Source organism: Rhinolophus ferrumequinum, chromosome 14 (assembly GCF_004115265.2).
Source record: "Rhinolophus ferrumequinum isolate MPI-CBG mRhiFer1 chromosome 14, mRhiFer1_v1.p, whole genome shotgun sequence".
Taxonomy (NCBI): Eukaryota; Metazoa; Chordata; class Mammalia; order Chiroptera; family Rhinolophidae; genus Rhinolophus; species Rhinolophus ferrumequinum.
The window spans coordinates 68,570,828-68,597,552 of NC_046297.1; the positions used below are offsets into that span (position 1 = coordinate 68,570,828).

Genomic DNA, 26,725 nt, shown 5'->3' on the forward strand with positions numbered 1-26,725 from the left:
CAGATAGTTGCTAAGTAAATGTTTGTTTCCCAAAGAAATAAATTATTGGCATTTCTGTAATGTCTTCATTGACTTGTTCAGCAAACATTGAGTACCTACTGTATATCAAGAACTGTCCTAGGTACTTGATAAGTATTGGTGAACAGAAAGGATACAGATCTCTGCCCTCGTAGTGCTTAAATTCTAGTGGTAGTCATAACTAAACATGACAGTCACATTCAGCTTCATGGAGCAAATACCGTTGTTTCCCTGAAAATAAGACCTAGCCGGACTGTCATCTCTAACGCATCTTTTGGAGCAACAATTAACATAAGACCCGGTCTTATTTTAATATAAGACTGGGTCTTGTATAACATAAAACCGGGTCTTATGTTAATTGTTGCTCCAAAAGATTAGAGATTAGTGTTAGAGCTGATTGTCCAGCTAGGTTTATTTTTGGGGAAACGCAGTAGATGGTTAAGCTTGGAGTTTGCCTACGGGGATATCTGTGGGAGCAGTGGTCTGTGCAGAAGCCGTCTGATGGCAGTCTCATGTATTCTGGCATCCTTAAAGTTACAGTTTCCTTCCATTTGAATTTATAATTTCAAATTCTTCTAATAGAAAACTTCATATTTCTCTTTGGAATATATTTTTAAAAATTGTTATTGGGTAATATTGAGGAACAGTGTGTTTTTCCAGGCCCATCAGCTCCATGTCAAGTCGTTATTTTCAGTCTAATTGTGGGGGATGCAGCTCAACTCCAAGTCAGGTCATTGTTTTCAATCTAGTTGTGGAGGGCACAGCTCACTGGCCCATGTGGGAATTGAACCGGCGACCTTGGTGTTATGAGCACCGCGCTCCAACCACTGAGCCAACTGGGTGCCCTGGAATAAAATATTTTTGAATAATTTGGAACAGAACATTTTAACTTTTCAAGAATGTGTTGTCATAACTTCTTCCTATCTAAAATTTATCCCAGTATGATTAAAGGAGCTTGCAAACTTAATACTATGAAGTTAGCAGGAGAAGACTTTTGCCTAGACACACGGATACTTGTTCTATAAGCATCTTTGGTAGGCAAAATATGGTTCTCGAAAATATCTACAACGTAATCCCCAGAACCTGTGCATATATTCCCTTACATGGCAAAACGGACTTTACAGATGTGATTCAATAAAGAACCTTGATGTGGGGTGATTATCCTAGAGTATCTGGGCGGGCCCATGGTAATCACAAGCGCCCTTTAAAAAAATCACACAGGAGGCAGTCAGAAGTGTATGTAGCAATGAAAGGAAGGCACTGAAAGATGCAGTTGTTGCCGGCGTGGAAGGTGGAGGAAGGGGGTCACACGCAAGAGAATGTGGGCTCCTCTAGAAACTGGAAAGGGCCAGGAAACAGCTTCTCCCCTAGAGCCTCCAGAAAGGAATGCGGTCCTGCCAATACCTCAATTTTAACCCAGTGAGACTTCTATCCTATAGAATACAGCATAAGAAATGTGTGTTATTTGAGTTGCTAAATTTGTAGTAATTTGTTACAACAGAAATAGAAAACTAATGCAGCAATAGAACTTGACACAAGAAGAGATAAGTTCTTTGCATATGTAAATCTTATTTATCTTATTCTCTCTGTTCTTCTTCATAAGCATCCATCATTTAATAAAAAGTTATGAGATAAGAAAATATGACCCAGAGTCAAGAGAGTAAATAGTCAAAGGGAACAGAGAGCCCAGATATTAGAACTGTCAGACAGGATCTTAAAAATGTATCTGATAAGTAGGCTAAAGGATATTGTGCAAAGCATCAAGAAAGTGGGTGAACAAATAGGAATTCGGCAGATGGAAACTGAAGAAAGAGCCAAGTAGAAATTCTAGAAATGAAAAATTACAATATTAGAGATGAATAATTATTTCAGTGGGCTTATTAGTAGATTGTACAAGATAGAGGAAATTATAAGAGAACTTGAAGAGAAATGATCCAAACATGCACACACACACACAGAGGGAAAAAAGGCAAGGAGTAAAAGGAATTTAAAAAAGAAGCTGTAAAATCAATCACATGTCATCCTAAGAGCTACCAAGGAAGAACAAATTAAACCGAAGGTAGTAGAAAAAAGGAAAGAATAAAGATAAGACTAGAAATTAATGAGATTGAAAACTGACAATGAAGAAAATCAGTGAAGCAAATGTTGGTTCTTTGATCAAATTGTTAAAATTGATAAACTGAGTATGACTGATCGAGTGAGAAAAAAGAACTAGAAAAACTGAAATTACGATTAGGAATTAAAGTGGGAACATTGCTCCAGATTCTGGTCACAAGAAAAGGATAGCGAGAGGATGACCAACTTTATTCCAATGTATTTTACAACTCAGAAAAAGTGGACAAATACTTTTCAAAAACCTAATTTGTGAAAATTTACACACGAAGGACTAGAAAACTCGTATTGTCTGGTATCCATTAATGAAATGGAAATATCCGTAAAAAACCTTTCCCAGAAATAAAACTCTAGGCTCAAATGGCTTTCCTAATGAATCCTGTCAGACCTTTAAGGAAGAAATAATAACAGTATCACACAAAGTCAAGATGAGATCACTCCCCATTGCCTTTAATGTGGCTACAGTAACCCTCACACCCAAACTAGAGAAGGACATTACGAGAGAAAAACTACAGACCAAGATCCTTCATGACACAGATGCAAATTCTTTTACCAACTTATATTAGCCAACCAAAAATAATAATGTATAAAAGGATTAATGTATCATGACCAAGTAGAGTTTATCTCAGCAATGCAAGATTTATATAACGTAAGAAAATAAATCAATATAATTCACATTAAATAAGTAATGGAGAAAAATTATCACTTCTATAAATGCAGGAAAAAATTTGACAAAATTTAGCGCGCGCGCGCACACACACACACACACACACACACACTCTAACATCATACTTAATTGAAACATTTAATGCCTTCCTGCTAAGACTGGGAATAGACAAATTTGCTCACACTCACATTCAGCTTTGTACCAAAAAACCTATTCAATGCAGTAAGGCAAGTAAAAATGAATCATAGGCATACAGATTGAAAAGGAAGAAGTAAAACTATCTTTATTCACAGATGACATAATTATATAATCAAAACTCCTAAAGGGTTCACTAAAAAAAAAAAAAACACTCAAACTGATGTTAGTTCCTCAGTTGTAATACAGTCAGTCTACAAATCATGTATTTTTATACATTAACAATTGGAAGATAATGTCTTAGAAAGAGCATTAAAAATATAAAATACTTAGATCATTTTCAAACCACTTACTGATATATATCTTACATGCCATAAAATTCACTCTTTAAATGAATATTCGAAGGATCCCATTTTGGAGTATTTTCATCATTCTATTCAGTTTCCTCCTACCCGTCACAATGGTACCCTTTCCTTGTCCCAGCCCTAGGGAACCATCAGTCTCATTTTCATTTTTATAGATTTCCCTTTTCTGGACATTTCATATACAGGTAATTAAACTGTATTTTACATCAGATATTTTTCACTTCGCAGAACGTTTTTGAAATACATCCACAGTGTAGCATTCATTAGTATTTCATTCCTTTTTATTGCTGGATGGTATTGCATTGGTGGGTATACCCCATTTGGTTTACACATGTCCTAGGTGGTGGGTAACTGGGGTTGTTTTCACTTCTTAGCTGCTGTGAATAGTGCCGCTGTGAATGTTTACGTGCAGGTCTTTGTGTGGACTTGTTCTCATCCCCCTTGGGTAGATATCTAGAAGTGGGATTGCTGGATCCAATGGTAACTTTATGCTTAACTTTGTAAGAAACTGCTCCACAGTTTTTCAGTGTGGCTTTACCATTTTCAATTCCCACCAGTGATGTGTGAGGATTCTTCGGGATAATTTTAACAAAAAATGTTCAAGACCTCTAGACTGGCCACTGTTAGTGAAACATTGCTTGTAGAAAGTCGTGAATACCGATCTGAATGCAGATGCCCCGTGTCTGTGCATTGGGAGATTCAATATTGATAAAGTTGTCGATTCTTCCCAAAATTATCTGTAAATTTAGTCTAATTCCAATCAAGAGCCCTGCAGGCTTTCTTTTCTTTTTTCTTTTTTTTTGTACAAAATGACAATCTGGTTCTAAAATATATTTTATGTCAGAGAACATAGAATAGCCAAAACAATCTTAATAATGAAGAACATTTTGGAATATTCTACTGACTTCCAGATTTATAAAACCACTGTAATGAAGACACTGTGGTCATGTGAAAGGATCTATGATAGATCAATGAATATCCAGAAATAGACCTACACATAATTGCTTTCAAGGGCATGAAAGCGATTCAGTGAGTAAAGAATTGTCTTTTCAGTAAGTAATGCTGTAACAATTAGATACAAGTGTCTGTGGGGATAGCTTTGATCCTCCCCCCACCCCCAAACCATCCACACCTCTCATTATTTACCAGTGTTAATTTGAGATGGTTTATAACTTCAGATTGAAAGTTAAATTTATAAAGCTCCTAGCAGGAAAAATTGAAATAAACACAAATCACAGAAGAAAAAACTTCTAAATTTGACTGTATCAAAATTTAAAACATCTCTTAATCAAAGGACATCATTGAAAAGAAATGGATAAGCCAGTCAGGCAAACCATTTATAGCACGTATATCTGAGGAAAGAGTTTATCTAAACTACATAAAGAAACTGTGCAACTCAATAAGAAAAATATAAGCAACCCAGTTTTTACAATAGGCAAAAACCTAGATCAGAAAGTTCATTCAAGTATATATTCAAATAGGCAGGAAGAATATTTGAAGGGTTCAAAGTCACTGGTCATAAAGGACATGCAGATGCATACTGAAACCTCAGCGGGATACCATTCCCCTCCTGCACCAGTGGCTCCAAATGTTGACAAAGTCCTAAGGCAACTAGAACTCAGACATGTTTACAATGGCACAACTATGGGAAATCCGGCAGTCTCTTTAAAAGTTAAACGTATATCTACTTTAGAAACCAGTAATTCCACCCCTAATAATTTTATACAAGAGAAATGAGAATATGTATCCAGGAAAATCTTTATGTAACAGTCTTCAGAGTAGCTTTCTTTCTTTCTTTCTTTCTTTTTTTTTAATTTATTGTGTGTTCACCACCCCAGTCAGTTCTCCTTCCATCACCATATATTTGAACCCCTTTACCCTCATCTACCACCCCCTTTTGACCCCCTTTTCCCTTTCGACCACTCCCCTCCCCCCTTAGCCTCTGGTAACCACTAAACTGTAGTCTCTATGAGTTTTTGTTTCTTTGTTTGTCTTGTTCCTTTGTTGCTCTCAGTTTTATATCCCACTTATGAGTGAAGCCATATGGTTCTTGACTTTTTCTGTCTGACTTATTTCGTTTAGCATGATAATTTCAAGATCCATCCATGTTATCACAAATGGCCTTATTTCCTTATTTATGGTGGCCAAGACATGGAAACAACCAAAGTATCCTTCAGTAGATGAGTGGATAAAGAAAACTTCTTAAAAAGTGCATCCAATCTAATGCGTGAATTATTGTTTAGAAGTTATCTGCTTCCAGTGTCACTAAATAGTAGATGAGCATGTTACCAAGCAAACCAGAGGAGGAGAAGGGAACAAATGCTGTGTGAAGGGCCCTGTGAAGGGAAATGACTTGGTACGTGCTGGGAATAACTAGTTCCTTGTGAGGCTGAGGCCTGGAATCCAGCCCAAGGAGGGGACACGAAGTGTCCCGAGAAAGACCAGAGAGGCCATTTTGTGGTGGAACTGAATAGCAGGCTCAGGAGTTTTTCTAGATTTCTTGGCCCTCAGAGACCAAGATGGTCTCGTACCCCTGGCCACCACGATCCAAGCTAACGTCATTTTGCTTCTGGAGAAGCAGTAGCCCTCTTGCTGCTCGCCCCACCCCCACTTGTGACCTCTGACCTATCACTTCTCCATACTGCAGCTGGAGTGATTTTTTTTTTCAAATGTGCTATAATTATTTTCTCTCATAATACCAAGCAATTTCCCTTCATAACTTCAATTTTATAGCGAAGTAATTCTCTGATCAGTGTCTTTTTCTTTAAATTTCTTCACTGTCATGTCCCCCAGTTCCTAGCACAGTGCCCAAATATAGAAAATACTCAATTAATATTTACTGAATAACTATGGAGAGGTGCAATTTTACTTCACATCAGTAATTTTAAAACAAAGTAGTTATTCCTATCTGAATTTCTTGAGGTTGACTTTGAATTTAAATACAATTGCTGTGGGTATTGTAGTTTAAAGTATTTTAATTCTACATCTTTGAAGAATGAGACTGAATAATTTGATATGCAGATTGATACAAGTTAATGTGCGACCAGATTTTCCAAAAATACTGAAAACCATTTGCTAGCTTAACACTGCCTCACATGGTTGCTGACAGTCCCATAAAAAGTCAAATGAGGTTCCTCCCAGTCTCACATACACAAATATTTCACACGCACAACCATTGCACATCACATTCACATTTTCTTAAAGGGGAATAGATAGTGACTTTGGAGGCCAACTGTCAAATGTACCTATGAGAAATCTCCCCCCAAAGATTCCTCAGTATAGCAGATGGAAGTATTGGTTGCAAAAACAAGTTCAAGGTCCCACGAACAAATCCCATTCACAAATGACCTCCCAAAACACTGGGAACTGCTCATAAATATTGATAGACCATGCCGGATGCTGTTGGAAGAGCCAGAGACCCCAGTACCAGAAAACGGCCTGCCTTGGCACGAGGCATCGTCGGACCTGGTCTCACAGAGGGAAATACAAATAAATCGGTCATGAACCCAACCTTTATTCTGTTCTCGGTTCCAGAATCATCTTAGATTTTTTAAACTTGTGGGTACATATTTTATTCTTTCAAAATTACTTCTCAGCAGCTTTCCCAGCCTCCTCCTCACTTGGGGACCCTTTTCTTACTCTCAGCGCTTCCCTGTAACCCCGGTCTGTGGTGACAATGTTGTCCTGTCACATTCTAACATGTAGTTTTGATGCTTTATGCAAAGAATTTTCATTAAAATCTCTTGGGATGTCTATTGATGGTATATGTAATTCATAAATCATCTTTTGCCAGAAAAGTGAAGTTATAAAAAAATAGATCTGTTCCCTGTGTTTCTTGCTAAGAAATCTTAGTTCTAAATGTCAGTGTTTCTGAGAAATTAATTTGATGTTGAAATTAACAGCCACAATAGAAATACTGAAGCTTGAGTCCAAAGTCAGGTCTCACTCTGAATCCAGCTCTGTCATTTATTGTGTGACCTTGAGCAAGCCAACCGCAAACCTTATGAAACCGTATGTTTAGTTAATAAAGTGAACGGACAAAATAGTACTTAGCTTCCCGAAAGTTAAATAAAATTATAAAATTGCAGAGTAGTGGCAAATAGAAGGAAGCTATTAGTTATCGTTGCATTTTATGTTAGACTTGTATCACTCTTGCTAAGCAAAAATAGCATCAAATACAACATCAAATTAAGCACTCTGGGAAAAATATCACTTATTTAGAAAGAACCTCTGCTTTAATAATATTGATAACAGCTGTTCTTGAATAAGAGCTTAATATATGCAGGTAACATTATCTTGTTTAAAAACCTCACAGCATTCTATGGAAATTTTATTTTTGAAACTATTTTACAGAAAAATTGAATTAATTTTGCCTCCACTTACACGTAAAGCAAATGCGGGAGCCTAGATTCTGATAATATGTTTGTTTGACTCCAAAGCCTGGTTCTTAACTATTAACTCTATGCTGTCTTCTCAACTGATTACAATAAGATGAGAAACCCACTGAGAAGTGAAAGTGTGAGCATATCAAGAAAGTAAACTTGGCACTGCACACACATCACAGCACCAGTGTCAGGTTGTTGCTGTGAAACTGACACACCGAGCATCACTGAGACTTCTTGGCGTGAGAGACTCAGGTGTGTCAGAGGAAGGGAAAGGGGCACAGAGTGAACGAAAGAGACGCGGAAATAAAACTCTTCTTTTTACTCTTTCCTTTTCCTTGGAATCTAATCAGAAATCTAAGTTTTTAATTCGGTAGAACCCTCTGTAACCTCTTCAGGAACTTTTTGATAGAAAGGAGTAACACAACAGAGGTGTTTTCTGTTAAAATAAGGAGGCATAGTTGGATGTCTCTGCATCAGAAAAACCGAGCTACTCAGCATCCTTTATTTCAGAATCCAGTCTTCTGTCTTTTAGGACTAGGATAAGGTCTCAATCAACCATAAATTAAAAAAAAAAAAAATTTAGAGGTTCATTTTTTTCTTACGTAAGAATGTAAGCAGCTACAGACAAAGTGACAATTCCTTATGGTTACTAAGGACCCATGCCTCTTCCTTTCTTTCTCACCATCCTTAACCCCTCGCTTTGTATCATAGGGCTTGTCTTAGTCTCTAGGTGGCTGTTGTAGTTCCAGCCGCCAAGCGGGGGTTCAGCAGGAAGAAGGGAGAAGAGTAAAAAGCCACACCTCCTGGGGGCGGTCCTCCTTCTGTTGGGAAATTTCCTGGAAGCTTTACTCCCAGAAGCTTTTGCTCCTGTCTTTCTGGTGACTTCATCTGCAGAAGTGGCTGAGAGGTGGCGTTTTTTGTATTGATACACTATCTCTAGCACCTCACTCTTACAAGGAGTCTTTTGATAAGAAAGAAAGGGAAAGTACATGCTAAATAGGCAACATTGTGTCTTCCCCTTTAATATATAAATTATTTTCTGAGATATAATGTACACACAGCAAAGAGCATAAATTCACACCCACCTGAAGTGTATAGTTCAGTGAGTGTGTGCATATGTGTACAGCCGTGTAACCAACAGAACAGTTCCTCCTCTGGCATTTTCTTTTGACTATGGGATATCTTACTTCCAGTCCTCTCGTTTTATCTCCCTGAACTACATGGCTTTTTGAAAAAGTACCCAAACACCTTTCCTAATCCTTTGAGAATGTCGTGATTGATAGTCAGATGAGATCATAGTGAAAAGCATGTGGTGTGGAAAGAATCTACTCTTAGAAGTCAGAGCACCTGGATGTCTGTCCTGACGCCATGGCGTTCTAGCCACTTGACTTTAGAGGAACTGCTTGATGTCTCTGAATCGCTCGCTGCTCTGCTCTCTCATCAGCAAGGCAGACTGAGTATTGTTCTTGTGCTTGGATTGCGTCTTTCCTTCCTTTGTGTCTGGATCTTCTCTCAGGTGTGAGTTTAGACTTTTCTTCTTCCAGGAAGCTTCCCAGTCACCCCAGCTCTGTGTCCCCCAGAACTCTGGCTTCCCAGTTCCACCCTGCTCCCTTGGCCTGTTTGTGTGTGTCTAAATTGCACACTGAACTCACCATGTTTTATCACAAAGACCAGATCTTGTTCACTGTGGCATCACCCATGCCCAGCACGTAGTAGGTGTTCCATAAATGTCTGTTGAATAGATGCTGAATGAAGAAGGTGGTATCTGGGCCCTGGGGTTCACGGGCATCTTCGTGTGAATGTCTGTGTGCCCAGGCCCAGCCCCAGGTAGGAGTGGGTGCAGTGGGTCTTCCTTGGCATTAGGCCTGCCCAGGGCTCCCAGGGCACATCCCCGCTCCTGCTCCCTGTGTGACCTTTTTCACTGTCAAACTCCGTGCAGAACAGAATAAGACAAAAAGGAATCTGAGTGTCTCACGAGAGCTTAAGGTCAAACATGAAACAAGAACTTGCTGGCAGGCCTGCTCAGGTGTGTTACTGTGACAGGTGATTCAGGCTTCATTCCTGGAAGTCTTTGAAAGTGGAGAGAGAATCATCTCTCTCAGATAATGAAGACAATTTAGCCTGAAGGCCAGGGGCTGGGTCAGTGACCTCTCAAGGTCAGTTTCTTCCCTTTGGTGCAAGCAAAGTACCAGTAAGTTCCTGTACTGTGTAGTGAGGTCAAATTAGAAGTCTGTCACAGTAGAGAGGCAAGAGACCAGCTGTAAATGGCAAACTGTGTCTCTGACTCTCTGGCAAACTTATGTTAGAATTTAAAACCTTTTTATTTGGCAGAGTAATTGTTACATCTGAAATGAGGCTTTGCAAACTTAATGACAACAATAGGGTTAAGACTAATTATCACCCTTTATTTTGTACTAAGTGGCAGGCGAGTGAAAAGCCTTTTGTGTATGTGAACTAATTTAATAATTACTCATTCACTATCACCTTATCATAGAAGACACATCTGCAATTGACACTTACTGAGCGGTAACTATCGCCAGATACTTCATTCATTCCTTCTTTCAGTGTTTTTATTGAGCACTGTTTATGTGTCAGACATTTCTACAAGCTGGAACTCAAAAAGATTAAGCTGCCTGCCCCAGACTGCACTGCTCGTAAATGGAAGAACAGGATTCAAAACAAAGTGAGATAGTTGGATAAAGAAGATGGTACATACACACAAAGGACTGCTACTCTGCCATAAGAAAAGATGAAATCCTGCCATTTGCAGCAACACATATGGATTTTGAGATTATCATGCTAAGTGAAATAAGTCAGAAAAAGTCAAGAACCGTATGACTTCACTCATATGTGGGATATAAAACTGAAATCAACAAATAAACGAGACAAACAAACAAAGAAACAAAAACTCATAGACACAGACAATAGTTTAGTGGTTTCCAGAGGGTAAGAAGAGGGTAAAGGAGGTCAAATATCTGGTGATGGAAGGAGAACTAATTCTGCGTGGTGATCATACAAAGCAATATATACATGACATATTACAGAATTATACACTTGAAACCTATATAATTTTGCTAATCAATGTCAGCCAAATAAGTTTAATTAAAAAAGAAAGCAAATGAAAAGAACTGATGTCAACCTTTAACCCAAAAAACTGAGCTCTCTCCATCTGTGCGTATTCTCTGAGTGATCTCATGCCGTCCCATGGTCATAAGTATCTTTTATGTGATGATGACTCCAGCTCTGTGTCTCCAGTTCAGCCCTCTCCCCTGACTTCTGGATTTCTCCTCCCAGACGCCTTGCTAAGAGGCCTCTCAAACCTAACACGTCCCCCACTGAACTCCTGATCGCTCCCTGCCCAGAGAGCTCTTTCTGCCCCATATTCTGCCCCTCTCAGTAAGTGGCAGCACTCTTTTTTCCTTGGAGCCATGGAAGCATCTAGTAACTCCCCATTTTACTCAGCAGAAAAACTAACAAACAAGAAGCCAAAGCCTTTCAATGGCCTTGTGACCCTACGTGGTCCACCTCTGCCTTCTCACTGCCACCTCCTGCTCGTCCCCTCTGCTCCAGCTGCACTGCCTTTCTGATCCACAAACGGGCAAGAATGTCCCCACCTTTGGACTTGGGCCTGTGACAGTCCCTCCACCCAGAATACTGTTCCCTCAGAGTGTCTCTACAGCTCCAGTCTCAGCCTGTATGGCACCTTATTAGAGAGGGTTCTCTGACTAGGTTATAAGATGACAACTTTATTCTGCTTCTTTCAGTCTCTCTCAGCTGCTCTTCTCCTTCTCAGTCCTCCTTCTTACCAAGTATTTAGATATAAACAGTTCATTGTCTGTCTCTGCCATTACAATACAAGTTTTATGAAGGTAGTGAATTTGTTTTGTTTCTTAAATATTTTTCAGTAAATTATATCCATGAGTGAATAAATATATGAATGAATGAATGAATGAACGCATGAGTGAATGAATGGATGAGTGAATGAATGAGCACCTGAGTGAATGAATGCATGAAATGCTTGACTCATACTGTTTGGTTCGGTAAATGGCTACAACAGTTGGAAGTGGTGGAGCCCAGACTCACTGAGTCCACAGTTCTCTCTGTGCTGTGTAGTCAGGCCTTTGCACTTAGAGCAAGTGGGCTTCAGATTGCACATGAATGGCAGACGGAAATGGGCAGCTAGAACAAAGACAAGACTTTCATTAAGTTAAGTGAATGTATTTCTCGTGTAAAATCTATAGAAATATAAACTATTATTAATGTCATAGTAAAATTCTGATTTTAATAGCCTGTGTTTTACAAAAGAAGATGATTATGAAATATTTAAATATAACAGTTTCATTGATTCTTTTTACTTTCCAGTCTATCATTTTAAAATCCTGTTCGACCCTGAAAATAAAGTGGGAGACGAATTTTCAATTGCAATTTTAAGACTGTTTTTATGGTGTCTGTACTTGACGTGGACACATCTCTTAAAATAGGATTCCGTGTAAGCTGAAACTTTTGTTAACTCTTATTTGAATTGGGACCAAGGATAAAGCCCCAAATTGTTTTAAGCCCTGTTTTTCACTTACTCTTTTTAACCAAATCTTATTTCCGAGCTTAAGAAACATTGGAACATAAATTTTAAATTTGCCTGTTTTCCGTCCCCTGTGAACCTTGTTCTCCTCAGCAAGGGACTGTCTAGTGGTCAGGTTCCCAGTATCGACTCTGAAAGGTCTGTAAACCCAAAATCAGACCTTCAGTTTTTGCGAGCTGTCAGAATTATCGAACCTTTCTCTCTTCTCAGAGAGAGGGATTCTCTGACTAAACTGTATCTGGCCCTTTAAATTGAATTTTTAAATATTCCAATTATTGGCAAATGTATATAATTTTTAATTCTTAAAGAAAGTTATTCAAATCTAAGTATATGTTTCTGTTTTCTTACATTCTTGGCGCTAGAAAATGGCATAGTGTTTGAGGGAATTGAAGCTATTCCCATGTTAAAACTGTTCCTCATAGCTTCAGGGGAATCTACATATTTGTCTTGTTTCCAATAAGTTTCTCTTTCTCCCTTTTATTTTTTGCTTATCTGACCCAGAAGATGGGTTTTTAATGACAGAATAGTGTGAGGTGTGAGGCTAAGCAGTTGTGACATTGGGCTCTGTCCCCCGGGCTGACTCTGTGAGCGAGCGCGTCCTCTCTCATCACCAAATGGACAAGGAGACAGTTTTCCAGATGAAAGAATCATTGTTCAGGCGAGTGCGTAGTACTGGCTCTGCCCTCCTCAGACGTGCTGCGGCCAAGCGTCCTACGCCCATGGTTCAAGTTTTTAGTCTCACGACTCCTTTTTACAGCTTCAAAAATGAGTGAGGGCCAGAGTGCTTCACTCTTATCTGGTTGATAACTGTTGATACTTGCCATATTCAAAATTAAAAGAGAATATTTAAAAATATGTATTAATCATGAAATATATAATCAACCCATTACATGTTAATATAAATAATTTATTTTTATGGGAAATCACTGTTTTCATAAACAAAAAATAATTAGTAAGAATTGTGGCATGGTTTTATATTTTTGCAAATCTCTTTAATGTCTGGCTTAATAGCAGCTGGATTCTTATATCTGCTTCTGCATTCAGTCTGATGTGATAGGTTGTTTTCGTTGAAGTATTTGAAATGAAAAAATATGTAGTGAGAAAAGGGGAAAACATTTTGATAGCCTTGCACATAATTGTGGATATTCTTTGAAACTCCACCAAAACTTGGCACGTGGTAGTTTCTTAAAGGTTAGTTGCAGTGTAGATCTGAAATCATATCATATCAGTAAAGTTTTCATACTCCGTTACGTTAAAATCACTTGGTCTTTGTTACACTCGATGGATTTTGTAATATCATGCATGGGTTATTGGAAAAATATGGGTTCACCAAGTTAGGCATATTTTTACCATGCTGCGACACGTTTCATTATGTAATGTTAAAACATCATATTTGTTATCACCACCAGGCTGAACACAGAAGTCTGTAAGTATTGGCTTGCTGTCAGTTTACAGTGGTAAACACTAGTGTTCCAAAATTCTAGTTCATACTTGAAACCTTGAATTTTGTCATTGGGAACATACTGTCAGTTGTTTTTCTTCAAGTGACAGGTTCACTTCATTCATTTTTGAGAAAACATCTGCCAAATATCTGAGTCCAAATAACCATAGTTTGTCTGCCGTTCAATCTTTCCAGTAAAAACGATGCTCTGTGAAAAAAGCAGCTAGGTGGGCCCCCGCATCAGTGGTTGCCCAGATACTTCCCCTGAGGCCCCCATTAATACTGCAGCGGCCACAGGGCTGCTGCCAGCGTACTTGTGATTTCATCATCCAGAGTCATTTAACGGTGATGCTTCATAACTGAGATTGATTAAAATAAGTGATTTGTACTACTTCATCAAGGACATTTTTAAAAGAAACTACCTAAAAAAACAAACAAACAGAAAACCCAAAACCTTACTAGTGTGATTTGGTGCTACTGCCTTGATTCTTGCTAAGCTCTAACAGTTTTACCCACCACATTTGGTACAAAGGTCAGCACAGAGAAACAGACGAATGACGTCTTATTATTATCATGAAAATAGTTTGACTTGGTGCATGCTCTGTAGTGTCTCGGGGACTGAAAACCACTGCTCTGGGCCTTTTGAAGAGGCGTATGTATCAATGCTCTGAGGGAGAGAGATGGAGTAGAGATGCATCCAGCCACAGAGGAGAATAAAGCAAGTTACCTAACACGTTCTGAACCTCCCGCAGCCTTCCCAGCAAATGAATGGCAGTTCACACGGTGAGCTCCTCGGGGGCATAAATCTCCTAACTGTGTGCCTGCCACACAGTAGGCACTTCGAATGCCCAGTGTGCCTCCGAAGAGAGGCGGCTCCCCTGCCTCCACACGTCAGAGCTGTCCTGTTTAACTGTGGAATGCCTGGGTGGAGGGGGGTAAATGATTATTGACAACTCTACATTTAGTCTGAACACACTTAGAAAACACAGAAGACGGGAGTGAATGAAGTTGTCACCATCTCTTTTCCCAGATGACATGATAACAGCACAGTTAGAAGAATAACTCCTAGTAGGAGCTCTAGTGAACAAATATCAAGGAGGGACCACAGTGAAGCAAAGCGTGGTCAGATGATGAGACTTTGTAACTCTTCTTCCGTCCAACTCGTCCATCCTGATCCTGAAACTTACTATTCAGTATCTTCCTGCAGAAATATTATTAAATGTTTTGAAAGAACTATTAGATAAGTAAGACTTATTGAAAGCAGATTGGAATTTTTTTTTTTTTTTAGCCAATTACCCTGAAGCAATTTCATCTTTCAGCTATCTATGATAATGGGAAAATAAGAGTAGTCCCAATGTGTCATTTTAAATATTGCTTTTCATTTATTCTGCTTTATCTATAAAAAAATTTTAATGGTTATATAAGCATTAAAGCCTCCTGAGTAGAAAGCCAGTATGGAGCTATTATCTGGGTTATGGGTGTTCAGTCCTTCAATTTTTCCTGTCATATAATAAGAATTTGTTCAATGTTTGCTAAAATATTCATTTTTATCATAATGATTACAGATAAGATTTTTCTTAAAGGAATGAGCCAAAATAATCAGGAAAAATGTCAACCCTTTTTATGTTAAATTCAAACAGCATAGAAGTTACGAATTTAACTTATGGATTCACTACCCCTGCCCCCAAAACAATTGTCACAGCCATTGCAACAAAGCATTGTTATTACAACTATCCATTGAGTCATGAGCACTCAGTCCTTGGGTTCCTATTGCTCTTTCTTTTATTGCTTTGTTTTTGGAATGCTACTGTGTGCCAGGAATAATTACTATAGAGACAAATATTAATTAGACATAGTTCCCAAATCCTGGCCTTATTTTTCTTACCTGTGAAATTAAACAACATGTCAACTTCAGACGGGTTTTGAGGATTAAAAGATTGTCTAAATGCAGTGTAAACTAAAAAGGACTTAAAAGAAGAAAAGAAGATTGAATCAAGAAAATGAACTCAAAACATCTGCGTCACCTACTGCCCTTCTTAAAATCCCATAACATGACAGCAAAAAGTTTTGAAAGTTTCCCGAGAAAGAGGAAGCAAGTGAAACCAGATCTATGAAAAAACAAACAAAACCTCAGTTAGAAGGGTACTGTAGTGGGACAGTGGTTTAGGGGAGACCGAACCCCTCCACCCATGGCTGTAAGCAAGGAGCACGCTGAGACTTGGGGTATTTATGTCATAACCCAGCTCGGCTGGTCTAGCCTCTAACCCGTTAGGGCTCACTCAGCAATGTTTACTCCCAGAGTAAAGCTGTAACCATGCGAAGCCAAACCTCAGATAGTACCACCCAGAGGGGAAGCCCCAAACACAGGAGACACATTACTTGCATATCCCACCCGATATTCTATCCCTTTTCCACAACCACCTGAAGAAAGCTGTTTTAAACAAGGGGTAGCACTCACAGAGCAGCAGACTGAGGATCTCAAATTGAACATATATCCAAAATTTACTAAGAATTCAAGAAACAGATTCAACACACTGAAAAACTAACTTGAGAGAACAAACTCAAAGACTAGAAGGTGATTATAAAATAAATAATTTGTCATATGGACAAGAAGACATCACATCCATAAACCCATAAAGACCGAATGAGTTAAGGAATTGAGAATCAAAAAGTCCATAAATGGCTCAATAGCACCAACGCATGAAGAGCTATCAAATATGGTAGAAAAATGGAGATATTCAGAAGACAGAGCCCAGTACATCAAAAGTAACCAAGCTGGGGTTACCAGAATGGAAAACAAAGAGAATTAAGGGGGGAGGGGGTAGGAGGAGAGAGCACTTTTAAAAAAGAAGAAGAAAAACACTCAGAAGTTCAAGAAAAACACAAGTTGTCATTCACACCCAAAGGGCATAGCAAGTGTGCAAACACATGTGAACGTAACAGCAGATGAGGAGAACATTAGTGCTATGAGTGAACAGACGGGTGTAACTTTCTCACTGACAGGATAAACCCCAACTCCTTAGAGTCACAGGTAAGAGGAGGCAGCATAGTGTGGGAGGAAGCATCGATTGTGACATCACACAGACCTGACTGACACGTCAAGTTCATCCTTTGACAGTTTAGTTGACCTTCCAGAGCTTCAATTTTCTTGTATATAAAGGAGATAGAATAACACCTAATGTATCAGGTCATCATGAATTTAAATGAAAAAAATATACACACATACTGTATGTAGCTTTACATCTGTCTCCATCCATCCAGCCAGCCATCCATCCATCCATCCATCCATCCAGCCAGCCAGCCAGCCAGCCATCCATCCATCCATCCATCCTTGCTAGTCGTGCCATGTGTATACCAGGTGAACTAGCAGAGTAATTGCCCTTCTTCAAGAGTTAATGCACTACTTGCAGTCTGACCCCCACTCGTGTATCATTCCTTCCTTCCTCTTCCAGTCCCTCGGCCATTCATGTGCTACCCTCCTCCTTACCTTCCTCTACCCTCCCAGTAAAGTTAGGTTCTGACCCCAAGGTATTCTGCACAGTCCTACACTCACACTTGTCACCTGGTCTGTTGAAATTGACGTGTCCAGCTGTGGTAGCTTCATGAGAGCACAGGTCACATCTCATTCATTTCTGTATCTCCAGTGTTCAGAATGGTATCTTTCCCATAGTAAGTGCTCAAAAATGTTTGCTGAGTACATGAGCACACTTAGGCTTAGGACTTCATTTAACTATTGTTTCAAGCGTATTCAACATTCAAAATATGTAAGTGCCTTTCCGTCCTTCCGTCTTGCTCCTTTAGAATTTGATGGAGGGTAAGGTGGGAGGAATAGCCCCATGTTTGCCTTTACCCACTGATAACACTTTGTCTTTACTCAGTTTTTCAATAAGTTTTTTGTAATTCATTCATTTAGTGTATTTAACAAATATTTACTGAGTACCTACTATGTACTAGGCATTGTGCTAAGGGAGTGCAAGGTATATCATTGGATAAAACAAACCCAAATTCCTCCCTTGTGGAGCTTACGTTCTCATTCCACTGAGAGGCCATAGACAATAAGTATAATAAGTAACTATAGAGTATGTTAGAAGATGGATAATGTTACAGGAAAAAATAGAGCACAGAAGATGGTCCGGGTTGCCAGGACAAGGGAGATTGCATTTGTAATTTCAGTCGACCTTGTTGACATGCCATCGTTTGAGCAAAGACTCGATGAGTTAGCCACACAGCTATTTGGAAGTAAGAGTGTTGTAGGCAAAGGAACTAGCCAGTGAAAAGAGGGACTCCAAACTTTTTGACCTGAGCAAACCAGACAAAATTACTGCCAACTGAGATGCAGGAAAGCTTGAGGGGAGCTGATGTAGGTTCGGATGAGAGGTTCAGTGTCGTTTTGGCCTTGTTAAATTTGAGATGTGTGGTAGACATCAAAGTGGAGATGCTAAAGAGGCGGTTAGTACATGAAATGTAGACTTTTGGAGAGAGCCTCAGACTGGGGCTATGCAGTCGGGAGCTTTTGCTGTTTAGATTGTATATCTATAAAGCCAAGAGACTAGATAAAATCGCCAAGGGAGTTTGGGAACACAAAGAAGGAAAGAGGACCAAGGACTGAACTCTGGAACATTCCAACTTTCAGAGGTCTGAGGAAGAGGAGGAACTGGCGGGTTGACTGGTAAGGCGTAGCCAAGGATGTAGGAAGGAAACCGTGGTGTATAATATCCTGGAAGCCAAGGCAGCACAGAACATCATGGAACAGGCAGTGATTGGCTATGTCAGAGACTACTGATGAGTCACAGAACATGAGGACTGAGAACTGACCATTCAGTTTAGCAACTTGGAATTCACTGGTTATCTTGACAAGGGATGAAAAATTTAGGAAGAGTAGTGGGGATGACTGTAATTATTTGAAAGGATAGTCAGCATACTACTAGAGGTGAGGAGTGAAACTAGAGAGGAAATCATGGAGTGGGATGTATAAAACTGAAGCAAGGTGGGGAAATTTAAGTTGTCGATGATGGCAAGATGTAGGGTGTGACACGGAAGTTAATGGCTGAAGGAGACTAGAGGTGAGATCAGTGAACGAGCGTTGCCCAGGGAATTGAGAGAGTAGCTTGTGGGCAGGATAGTCTTCCCACATCCTGATCACCTAGACTTAGGACGGTGATTCTGGTGGGAGATTCAAAGCTGGGTGTTAGTACAGAAGAATGAAGCACCGTGGTCTGATAGTGGCAGTGGTGTGTGTAGATTGGGGGAGAAAGGGGTTAGCAAAGAGAGTACTCACCCTTCCCCTAGGCCCCATCGTACAGGGGCTGTGGGAGGTAGAGAAAAAAACCGGAGAGGGCTGTGGGAAAGAGTCGTCATTTAAGGAGAACCAAGTTCCCATCGAGGAAGCAGGTAAGAGACTGCCCAGAGATGAGGTTGAGAATATATAGGGGTTTTGCCAGTGATGAGCCATAAATTCCAGAGCACATAGTCTAAGACTTGCTGAGACGGGTGGGAGCTGAGGTGGGCAGAATTTTACAAGTGTTGGGGATGAAGCGTAACGGAGAAATTGAGAGCTTCCTGAGATGGACGTAATATAAGCAAAGAGCCTAATGACGCTAGTTCTGGTGACTTCCAGGTAGAAATCTGTGGAGAGGCTTGGAGAGATTGGAGGGATAGGGGATAGATAAATGCCCAGAGTTCCTTCTTAAATCCTGTTCCTAGAGACAGTGTCATCTGGGGACTCTGAGTTGTTGCCGTCCTCTTAAAGCCCTGTTGATGGAGGGTAGAAGGCCTAGCGATGGACTTGGACTCAGTCCCAGTGTTAGTTTGCTCCTTAAGCCTGGTCCTGGGGGATATTGACTCTGGTTGATGGAATCGAGGACCTCTGGGAAAATCAGGAATCATGCTGAACGTGTAGACTCCTTCAACCCCTGACATGGGTTGAAACAGGAAGAAGGATGGAAGAAGGCCTGGGGGACCCTCATGCCAGTGAGAGATGCCTGCTCCTGATCTACGGTGGGAGGGGCTTCCCTGGAGCCCCTCTGATGGAGATGAGGAGTATCCGGCCTATTGTTAATATTAAAGGTTGTATCCATCAATGGAGAGTTTCGTAGTGTGTTTTCCCTTTGCCATATGTTGGGTTTGCAGTTTATCCTTGGGAAATAGGACACGTCTTTGGTTAATAGACATTTGAGGTACCCGAAATGAAATGCTGTGAAAGCAATTCAGACGGGACTGACAGGTATGACAATGGGGGCTCAGCTGCTCCCAGCTTCTCGGCTTGATGACAGTCTTGCAAGAAATAATCAGAAACTGGGTGAAATGATAGAAAATGTCAGTTTAAAGTTTTCACTTGTCAGAACTAAGATTGTCTTATCACCAAACCGCTGCTGGACCAAATTCTGCTGCCTTTTATCCTCCTGTTCATTGGACAGTGTTCTTCACCCCAGTTTTTTTTTAGGCTGAACTCTGTTGGAGCACTTCACAGACAAATTTGCCATCTATACTGATGTTCATTACCGCTCAGTTCATTTAGTAAAGGGGACTGCGTTTGGGCAGAAAGCAAGTTGTTCAACTCTTCTGGTGATTAGTCTCCATGCCTGTCCTGGACAGCCCCACGTTCAACAGTGCGGACCCGTCTCAGTACAGGAAATTATTTTCAGTTTTATGAAGAGGTTACTCTCATTTTATCTGTGCAACAAAGATAAAATTCTCAAGAACATCAGGTTTTTATTTGTCTAAGCAGCCATCACGATGTAACTGCTGACCTTTGGAAAGAAGACTGAAATTCATTTAATTTAGTGCTGAGTTTCTAAAAAGCATTAGCGAGTTTATTTTCAACAAAATGAGAAGAAGCTGGGGACGAGCCGTTGAGAGCATTAGGCCCCGGGGTCCGAGAGCAGCGTCTGACTGGCCCAGGATCTGACAGATAAGCCAACAGGACTCCGTGAGCGGACGGCTCTCCCAAGGTCAACCAAGTTTAGACTCAGATGTCTTGACCAATATTTGACACTGATGTTTTATCAAAAGGCTTGTTTCTAAATTTCCATCCTCAAGATGAGAAAGATAATCGATTTTAATAGCAATTCACATATTTAAAGCTGTAAAACCTTAAGACGTAGGAAAGCCATGTTGTTTCTTTCGTTGTGCTTATTTTTGCTGGATTTTTTTTTTTTGAATATGAAAATTTCTCTGCACCTTTTTCAGCTAGTCCCTCTTCTTTTCTCCTCATAAATGTATGTTATGTCTTGAGAGAAAATTAGGACTACAGAATGGGAAGGGAGGAATTTGAGACCAGAGAGGGAATTGGAGCAGTTATCACTTGTCATGATCATGTGGCAGGGGGTTTCGTGTGGACCCTGACCTCTGTTTCTGAGCATGACGAGGGGCCATGGAAGCCCCAGGCAGAGCAAGTAGGATGTTCGGGAAGAGAGAGGGAGCAGCAGGACAGGTCAGAGTACAGCGGGCGCCGCCGTGGAAGGCGACCTTCCTTCCATGCCTGCACAGTCCGCCTCTGGCACAGGTTTTCAGCACGCAGCAATGGTCGCATCCCGAGCTTTGAGTTGAGACACCGCCACTTACAAGCTGTGTGACCCTGGGCAGGTGGCTCACCCGCACTGAGCCTCAGCTGCCTCATTAGTAAAAGCAGAGATTTGATGTAGGTTAAGTGAGATGGAGCACATAGAGAAGCTATGCGCACGGCAGGGGGCTAGCTCACAAAGGTTCCATTCCTCTCACCCTCCCTTCCTTTCTTCCAGGTTCTCTAGGAATGCCAGTTCTCAAACTGAAGACTTTTTTTAAAAAAAAAAACACCATGTGGCTGCATGTGCCTCCTTGGAAACATGGCCCACTGCCCCTTTGTGTAGTCGGTCAGCTGTGGGAGTGACTGTTCTGCTCCCGGCAGCGTTTAAAGGAGCCCGTGGAGCTTAACACAGCGCATTCTAGACAGCTTATGTCTTATCTCCACGTCAGGAAGCCCACGTCATAACCAGCATGCATACACGTAGTTAGTAGTTAGTTCACAGTGAGGACGAGATTAAACCAAGATAACCAGATCTGGCCTATAGATAGCACACGAAGGGAGCATTTTGTGCTGAGGAATATTCTAGTCCAGGCACTTTATCAATACTTATTAACTGTATTCGATGGGCGTATTTGTAGACACCCAAGTTTTTCAGCCCGTCTCCTGCGTCTGTGCCTCGCATACACCGTTCCCTCCTCCTGGAGGTCCTTGAGGCTCTGCCCTAGGCTCTGCCCATTCCTTCTCCCCTCCCCAGGTTAGCGCCCCCGTCCCCGTCTTTCAGAACATTGCTCAAGCATCACATTCTCCAAGAAGCCAGCATGACACACCAGCGTGAGGGACGTGCCGCTTCTCGAGGGACCCAGTCACTCAGTTCATGTTTGTGTGACAGTCAGCAGAGGGCTAAGAAAGGAGGAAAGTGTGACGTTATGGGAGCTGGCCCAGCCCCGGGACACAGGGAACACTCTCTGAGGAAGCAGCATTTAGGCTGAAGACTAAATGGGAGGTAGCTTGAAAGGAGAGGAGAGAACATTTCTGGCAGAAGGAGTAGCAGATGTGAAGACCCATCCCCACACGCTCGAGGAAAAAGGAACAGATCCCATTGCCTGCCTCTCTCTCATAGGAATTGTTGTTCTGTGCTTAGTCGTTGGAGTTGGTGATTAGTCTGCTGTCGTTTACCTGAGAAGGAAACTGGGAAAGAGAGCCAGGGGTGGGCTGAACCCACAAGTGTGTCACCTTATGCTATTCTCTGTGAGGCTTTCGGTGCCGTCCTAGCTTTTCTGATCTGCAGCGTCCTCCTCTGTAAAATGGGATGACAGTTTGACTAACCTCAGGCCTATTGTGATGGCTGCGTGGGGTCTCGGCCGCCGGCAGACAGCGACACTCGCGGCGTGGCTCTTATTGTTCACATGGCGACTCCCTCAGGTGTTAAACAGCTGAGCTAGATCAGTTTCCATTTCGATTGGAACCCCTGACTTGATTGCATGAAGTTGAGAATGTTTATATCCATGACAATCCAAGGTAACACATTTCCCTACAAAATAAGGTCACGTGGCGATGGGAAGGCCTGAGCGGGTGAATGGAAGCTCTTCTTTCGACGTTCAAAATAGCATCACAAACTAATTACATCAGCTATGCTTCAGTAATCTAGATTTTCCACAGATTTGTTCCTGCGAACACTTATGCCTAATTCAAATACGCTGTGTGTACGTAGCCTGTTCTGCGTTGTCTGCAGAATGGCCCTGGTCCCAGGCCCCTTTTCCCGGGTATTTCAAGGATGCATGCACCTTGCAGAGCTCACAGACCGAGAGGGTGCTGGCCGGGACTGGGCCGCGGGGAGCCTTTCGCCCTCTGTCCTGTGACACATCCTCATGGACGCCGAGTCCAGTGTGGCAGCCCCTTCCTGATGCTGATGTGCTAGTGCGGAGCAAACGAAGCATTTCATCTTGGTGCTTGTTACTGTGTTACAAAGGGAAGGGCCCGCAGTTCGTACAGCATGGCGTTTTCTGGGAGGTGAGGGCAGAAGAGGAAATACAGTCCTGGCCTCCCGGAAGCGTTCCATCTGTTGGAGAGAAGCTATGGTTGTCCTCCCCTCTCCGCTCCCACAGTTCCCTGCAGGAGCCCAGCTTTCGTTCTTGGCACAGGGTGCTGCCATTGGACCCTGCACATCTGTCTGTGCTCCAGACTCAGTCCTTCCAGGACAGGTACCATCGTCGTGTCCCCCATGCACACAGTAGGCTCCTCTCTATGCTGCCTGGCCGGTTGCTGTGGTTAAGGCGTCAACACACTTATTAAGTATTAAAGTTGGGGGGGGCTAAGAAAGGGGCCCTGAAGTCCGGCCTCTGTGTTAGAGACTTGTCAACTCGGTGGGGACTCCGGTCAGTTTTTAGCCCTGCCCTGTATTAGTTTTCTTTAAGCTATAGATACTTCCGTGCGTGTGATTTAAACTCACGGCCCAGTAATGCTGCCCCATGCGCTCACGTGTTTCCTTGATGTGTTTTGTTTCATTCACTACAGTGGTGCTGATTACTATGATTATGGCCATGGACTCAGTGAAGAGACGTACGATTCCTACGGTGAGTGAGAGGCCGGCGTGGTCTGTCAACCCAGGGGAAGTGCCTGTGGAAGCACCTCCGCTCCGTAATTGAGGGGAATTCATACAGACGCTCAGACTGATGCAGCAGCTTCCATTCAGGTCATCTGTGCCTATCTAGCTATTTTCAGAAGCTCCCTTAAGATTTAAATTTACTGTTTAAAGAGGACTAAAGACACAGAAAATTGCAGGAATTCAGATTCGGAACCTCGGTTTTCTGTTTGAGTTGATTGCCGTGTGCTGATTTTCTCATTTATAGAATCATTTGCCAAACTGCATCCACTTGATAGCATGGGTCTTTTTGAAGTGTCTGCTTCTCGGCAGGAAAGGAAAATGAAGCAATTGAGACGCCAGATCTAAAGTGATTCTCTCACCCCCACCTTTATCTTTTAATTCCTCACCAATCTCAGATCCTCTAAAAACATTACAGTGGGTGACATCCCATAAAGGTTACATAAGCACTAAGCCCGGGGGAAGGTGGCAAGGTCTCCATGGCTTACGGGGAGACCGCCCAGCCCTTCTCAGTTCAGTGAGGAATCCATGTGCAAAGTCTCAGTATGCAGAAGGATGACGGGTTTAATTAAAAGAATTGGTGGCAGCAACATAATGACTGCAAGAAGCTCTTTTGCCGCGGGGCAAGGAGCTCAGAGGACAGGATGCTTCAATCAATTGCAAAGCAGATCCCGTGCAAGTGAATCAGGATTCTGGTTAATGGATGTTATGACATTTCTCTGAACATAACTGAAAAACCATTTGCCAGTGTTCCTTTTGAAGTGCATTTTGTTATGTCACCTGCCCCAAGCTGTGATGACCACACTGTGGATTTTGTTGTTGTTGTTATTCAAAGCAGACACTTAAGAGAAGCTAGTTGGTTTGTTGACTGCTGCACACTTAAATTGATGCACGTTAGTGTGAGGGGATGACGCTGATTGCATGTTTGTGTCAAAAGAAGAGGTCATTTTAAGCATTTTTCCTTCGCAGCTTTTTTAAATTGGTCTCTGTGGACACATGACTTTCAAATTGCTGTGTGTTGCAGCAGAGGTGTTAACTGCTTGTTGTCACAGCCCTTCCATCACTTGGAAGTCCTGAGGTTGAACCTGTTTTAATTTCAGGACATAAAGATGATAGAATGCCCTTGGTTATGAACGCCATTGTCCGGTGTGGATTTAGTGTTATGAGTGAAACGTGGGTGACAGTATGTCATTAATTTTCTTTCTTATTCGCGAATTGCTATTGAGGTATAAATTTCCACCCACTACAACTCTGACCTAGCGTTTCTAGGAAAGGACCTAGACAACGCCGCATTTCTCTTCCCCAATCTTCCCGTTCCCATTTTGCTCTCTTGTTTTTCTCTTTTTGCCTTCACAAATTTGTATCTGTGTTTTCTTTGCTTTTGCTGTTAGAAGAAATCTAAGTGATTCTTTTCCATTCTCTTTTCCATTTGTAAATGCCTTAATGTTTAGCAAAAGACAGTTCCATGTGCTACATGACCTTGTGAGCTTTTGTCAAATGAATGGCCAAAAGGAAAGTTCTCAGGAAGTTGGCTGCCGTTTAAGATACAAAAAAATCATTTTTTTTCCCATGTCGATTGTGCGAATGAGATGACCATTTCCCATTGTCTTTGTAATTTGTTTTAAAGTAAATTTCCTTGTGTTTTTTTTTTTCCCCAGTACATCCAAGCTATGTATCTTCAATATGAAATCTACCGCTGGTTCAGGGCTAAGTTAGATTCTGAAAAATGGCACCAGTGGGAACCCTGGCAATGATCTCATTGTGATTCATCTTATGATTTTAGGGCAAGAGGAGTGGACTAGCTCAAGACACAAGGCACCTTCAGCCAGGACCGCCAAGGGCGTCTACAGAGAGCAGCCGTACGGCCGATACTGATTGTACTGTCGTTGTGACATAGCCAATCTCCACCCGTCCTGTGTACTGTTCAAAGTAATTTTTTTCTACGAACAATCCCTTTTTAAATAAATCCAAATGCTTAAAATCTGAATGGATGGAACTTAAAACTACTTTGTTGAAACATCAACTTGGGCAGAAAAAAAAAAAAGATATGTAAACTTTTGTTATTTCCAGTCTGTATATGAAAAAATAGGTCATCAAAAGGAAAAAAAAATAACTTTGATTAACTAGTGTTAAACAAACAAACAAACAAAAAATAGGTTTACTAAATATGTTAATCCATCCTTTAACATAAGCCTCACCTTTCATTTTAAAGGTTTCCATAGAATTTAGTTATTTTATCTTTCAGCCATATGCTAGTTTTTTTTTCTCTTGCCAACATGCGTAAAAAGAGAAGCCAATTACAAGTGCAAATAATGTGGTATTCTTTTGTAACTCAAGTCTTGAAATGTTCTGTAGTGTTAAGCAAAGTTTCTTCTTGCTTGATACTAAATAAACTTTTGAAAGAAATTTCGTGTGTGTGAGCTAACAATTTCATGTTTTTCTTATTTAAAAAGGCCTTCATAAATAGTTGTAAACAGGGAAAGAATTCATTTAACAATGCTTGTCATAAAAGGGTCACACTAAACATTGTACAACTTATTTTAAAAATGGTATAAAATTAAATGTACCATTATATACTCACCGTAGATTTAAATGCTGTTTAAAGAGTCCAAATGGTATCAACCTGCTTGAGTGGCACGTTAAAACGACGCAAAACCCAATCTTGTTTAAAAACTGGTTTTAAAATAACGACTGAGTTTTCTGAAAAAGATGTGATCAGTTTTCATCTTGTTGAGCGTTTTTTCACTAGTGCAACTTTGGATTTTTTATGAGAATTTTGGTACCTTAATGAACACCTCGCTCCATGCTGGAAGCAATAAGCACAAAGCTTTAAAAGACATTCTGACTAATTGAGGTCGCACTCGCCAAGGCTGAGGATGTGTAACCCTTAAACGGTCTTCATTTTCAAAGGTAAATA

The 26,725-nt window shown here is 41.0% G+C and overlaps 1 protein-coding gene across 5 annotated transcripts in view; it reads left to right on the forward strand.

The window, feature by feature from the left end:
• Positions 1-26,725, forward strand: part of KHDRBS3 (KH RNA binding domain containing, signal transduction associated 3) — a 155,545-nt gene that overhangs the window by 121,030 nt on the left and 7,790 nt on the right. For 3 of the 5 annotated variants that reach the window (XM_033126921.1, XM_033126922.1, XM_033126923.1), the window contains 2 exons: positions 23,721-23,779; positions 25,592-25,852. In XM_033126921.1, coding sequence (XP_032982812.1) covers positions 23,721-23,779; positions 25,592-25,683 — 151 coding nt within the window. In that variant the 3' untranslated portion in view covers positions 25,684-25,852. Of the gene's footprint in view, positions 1-23,720; positions 23,780-25,591; positions 26,215-26,725 lie in introns of those variants that run through there. The other 2 variants (XR_004425026.1, XM_033126924.1) reach the window with 2 other exon arrangements.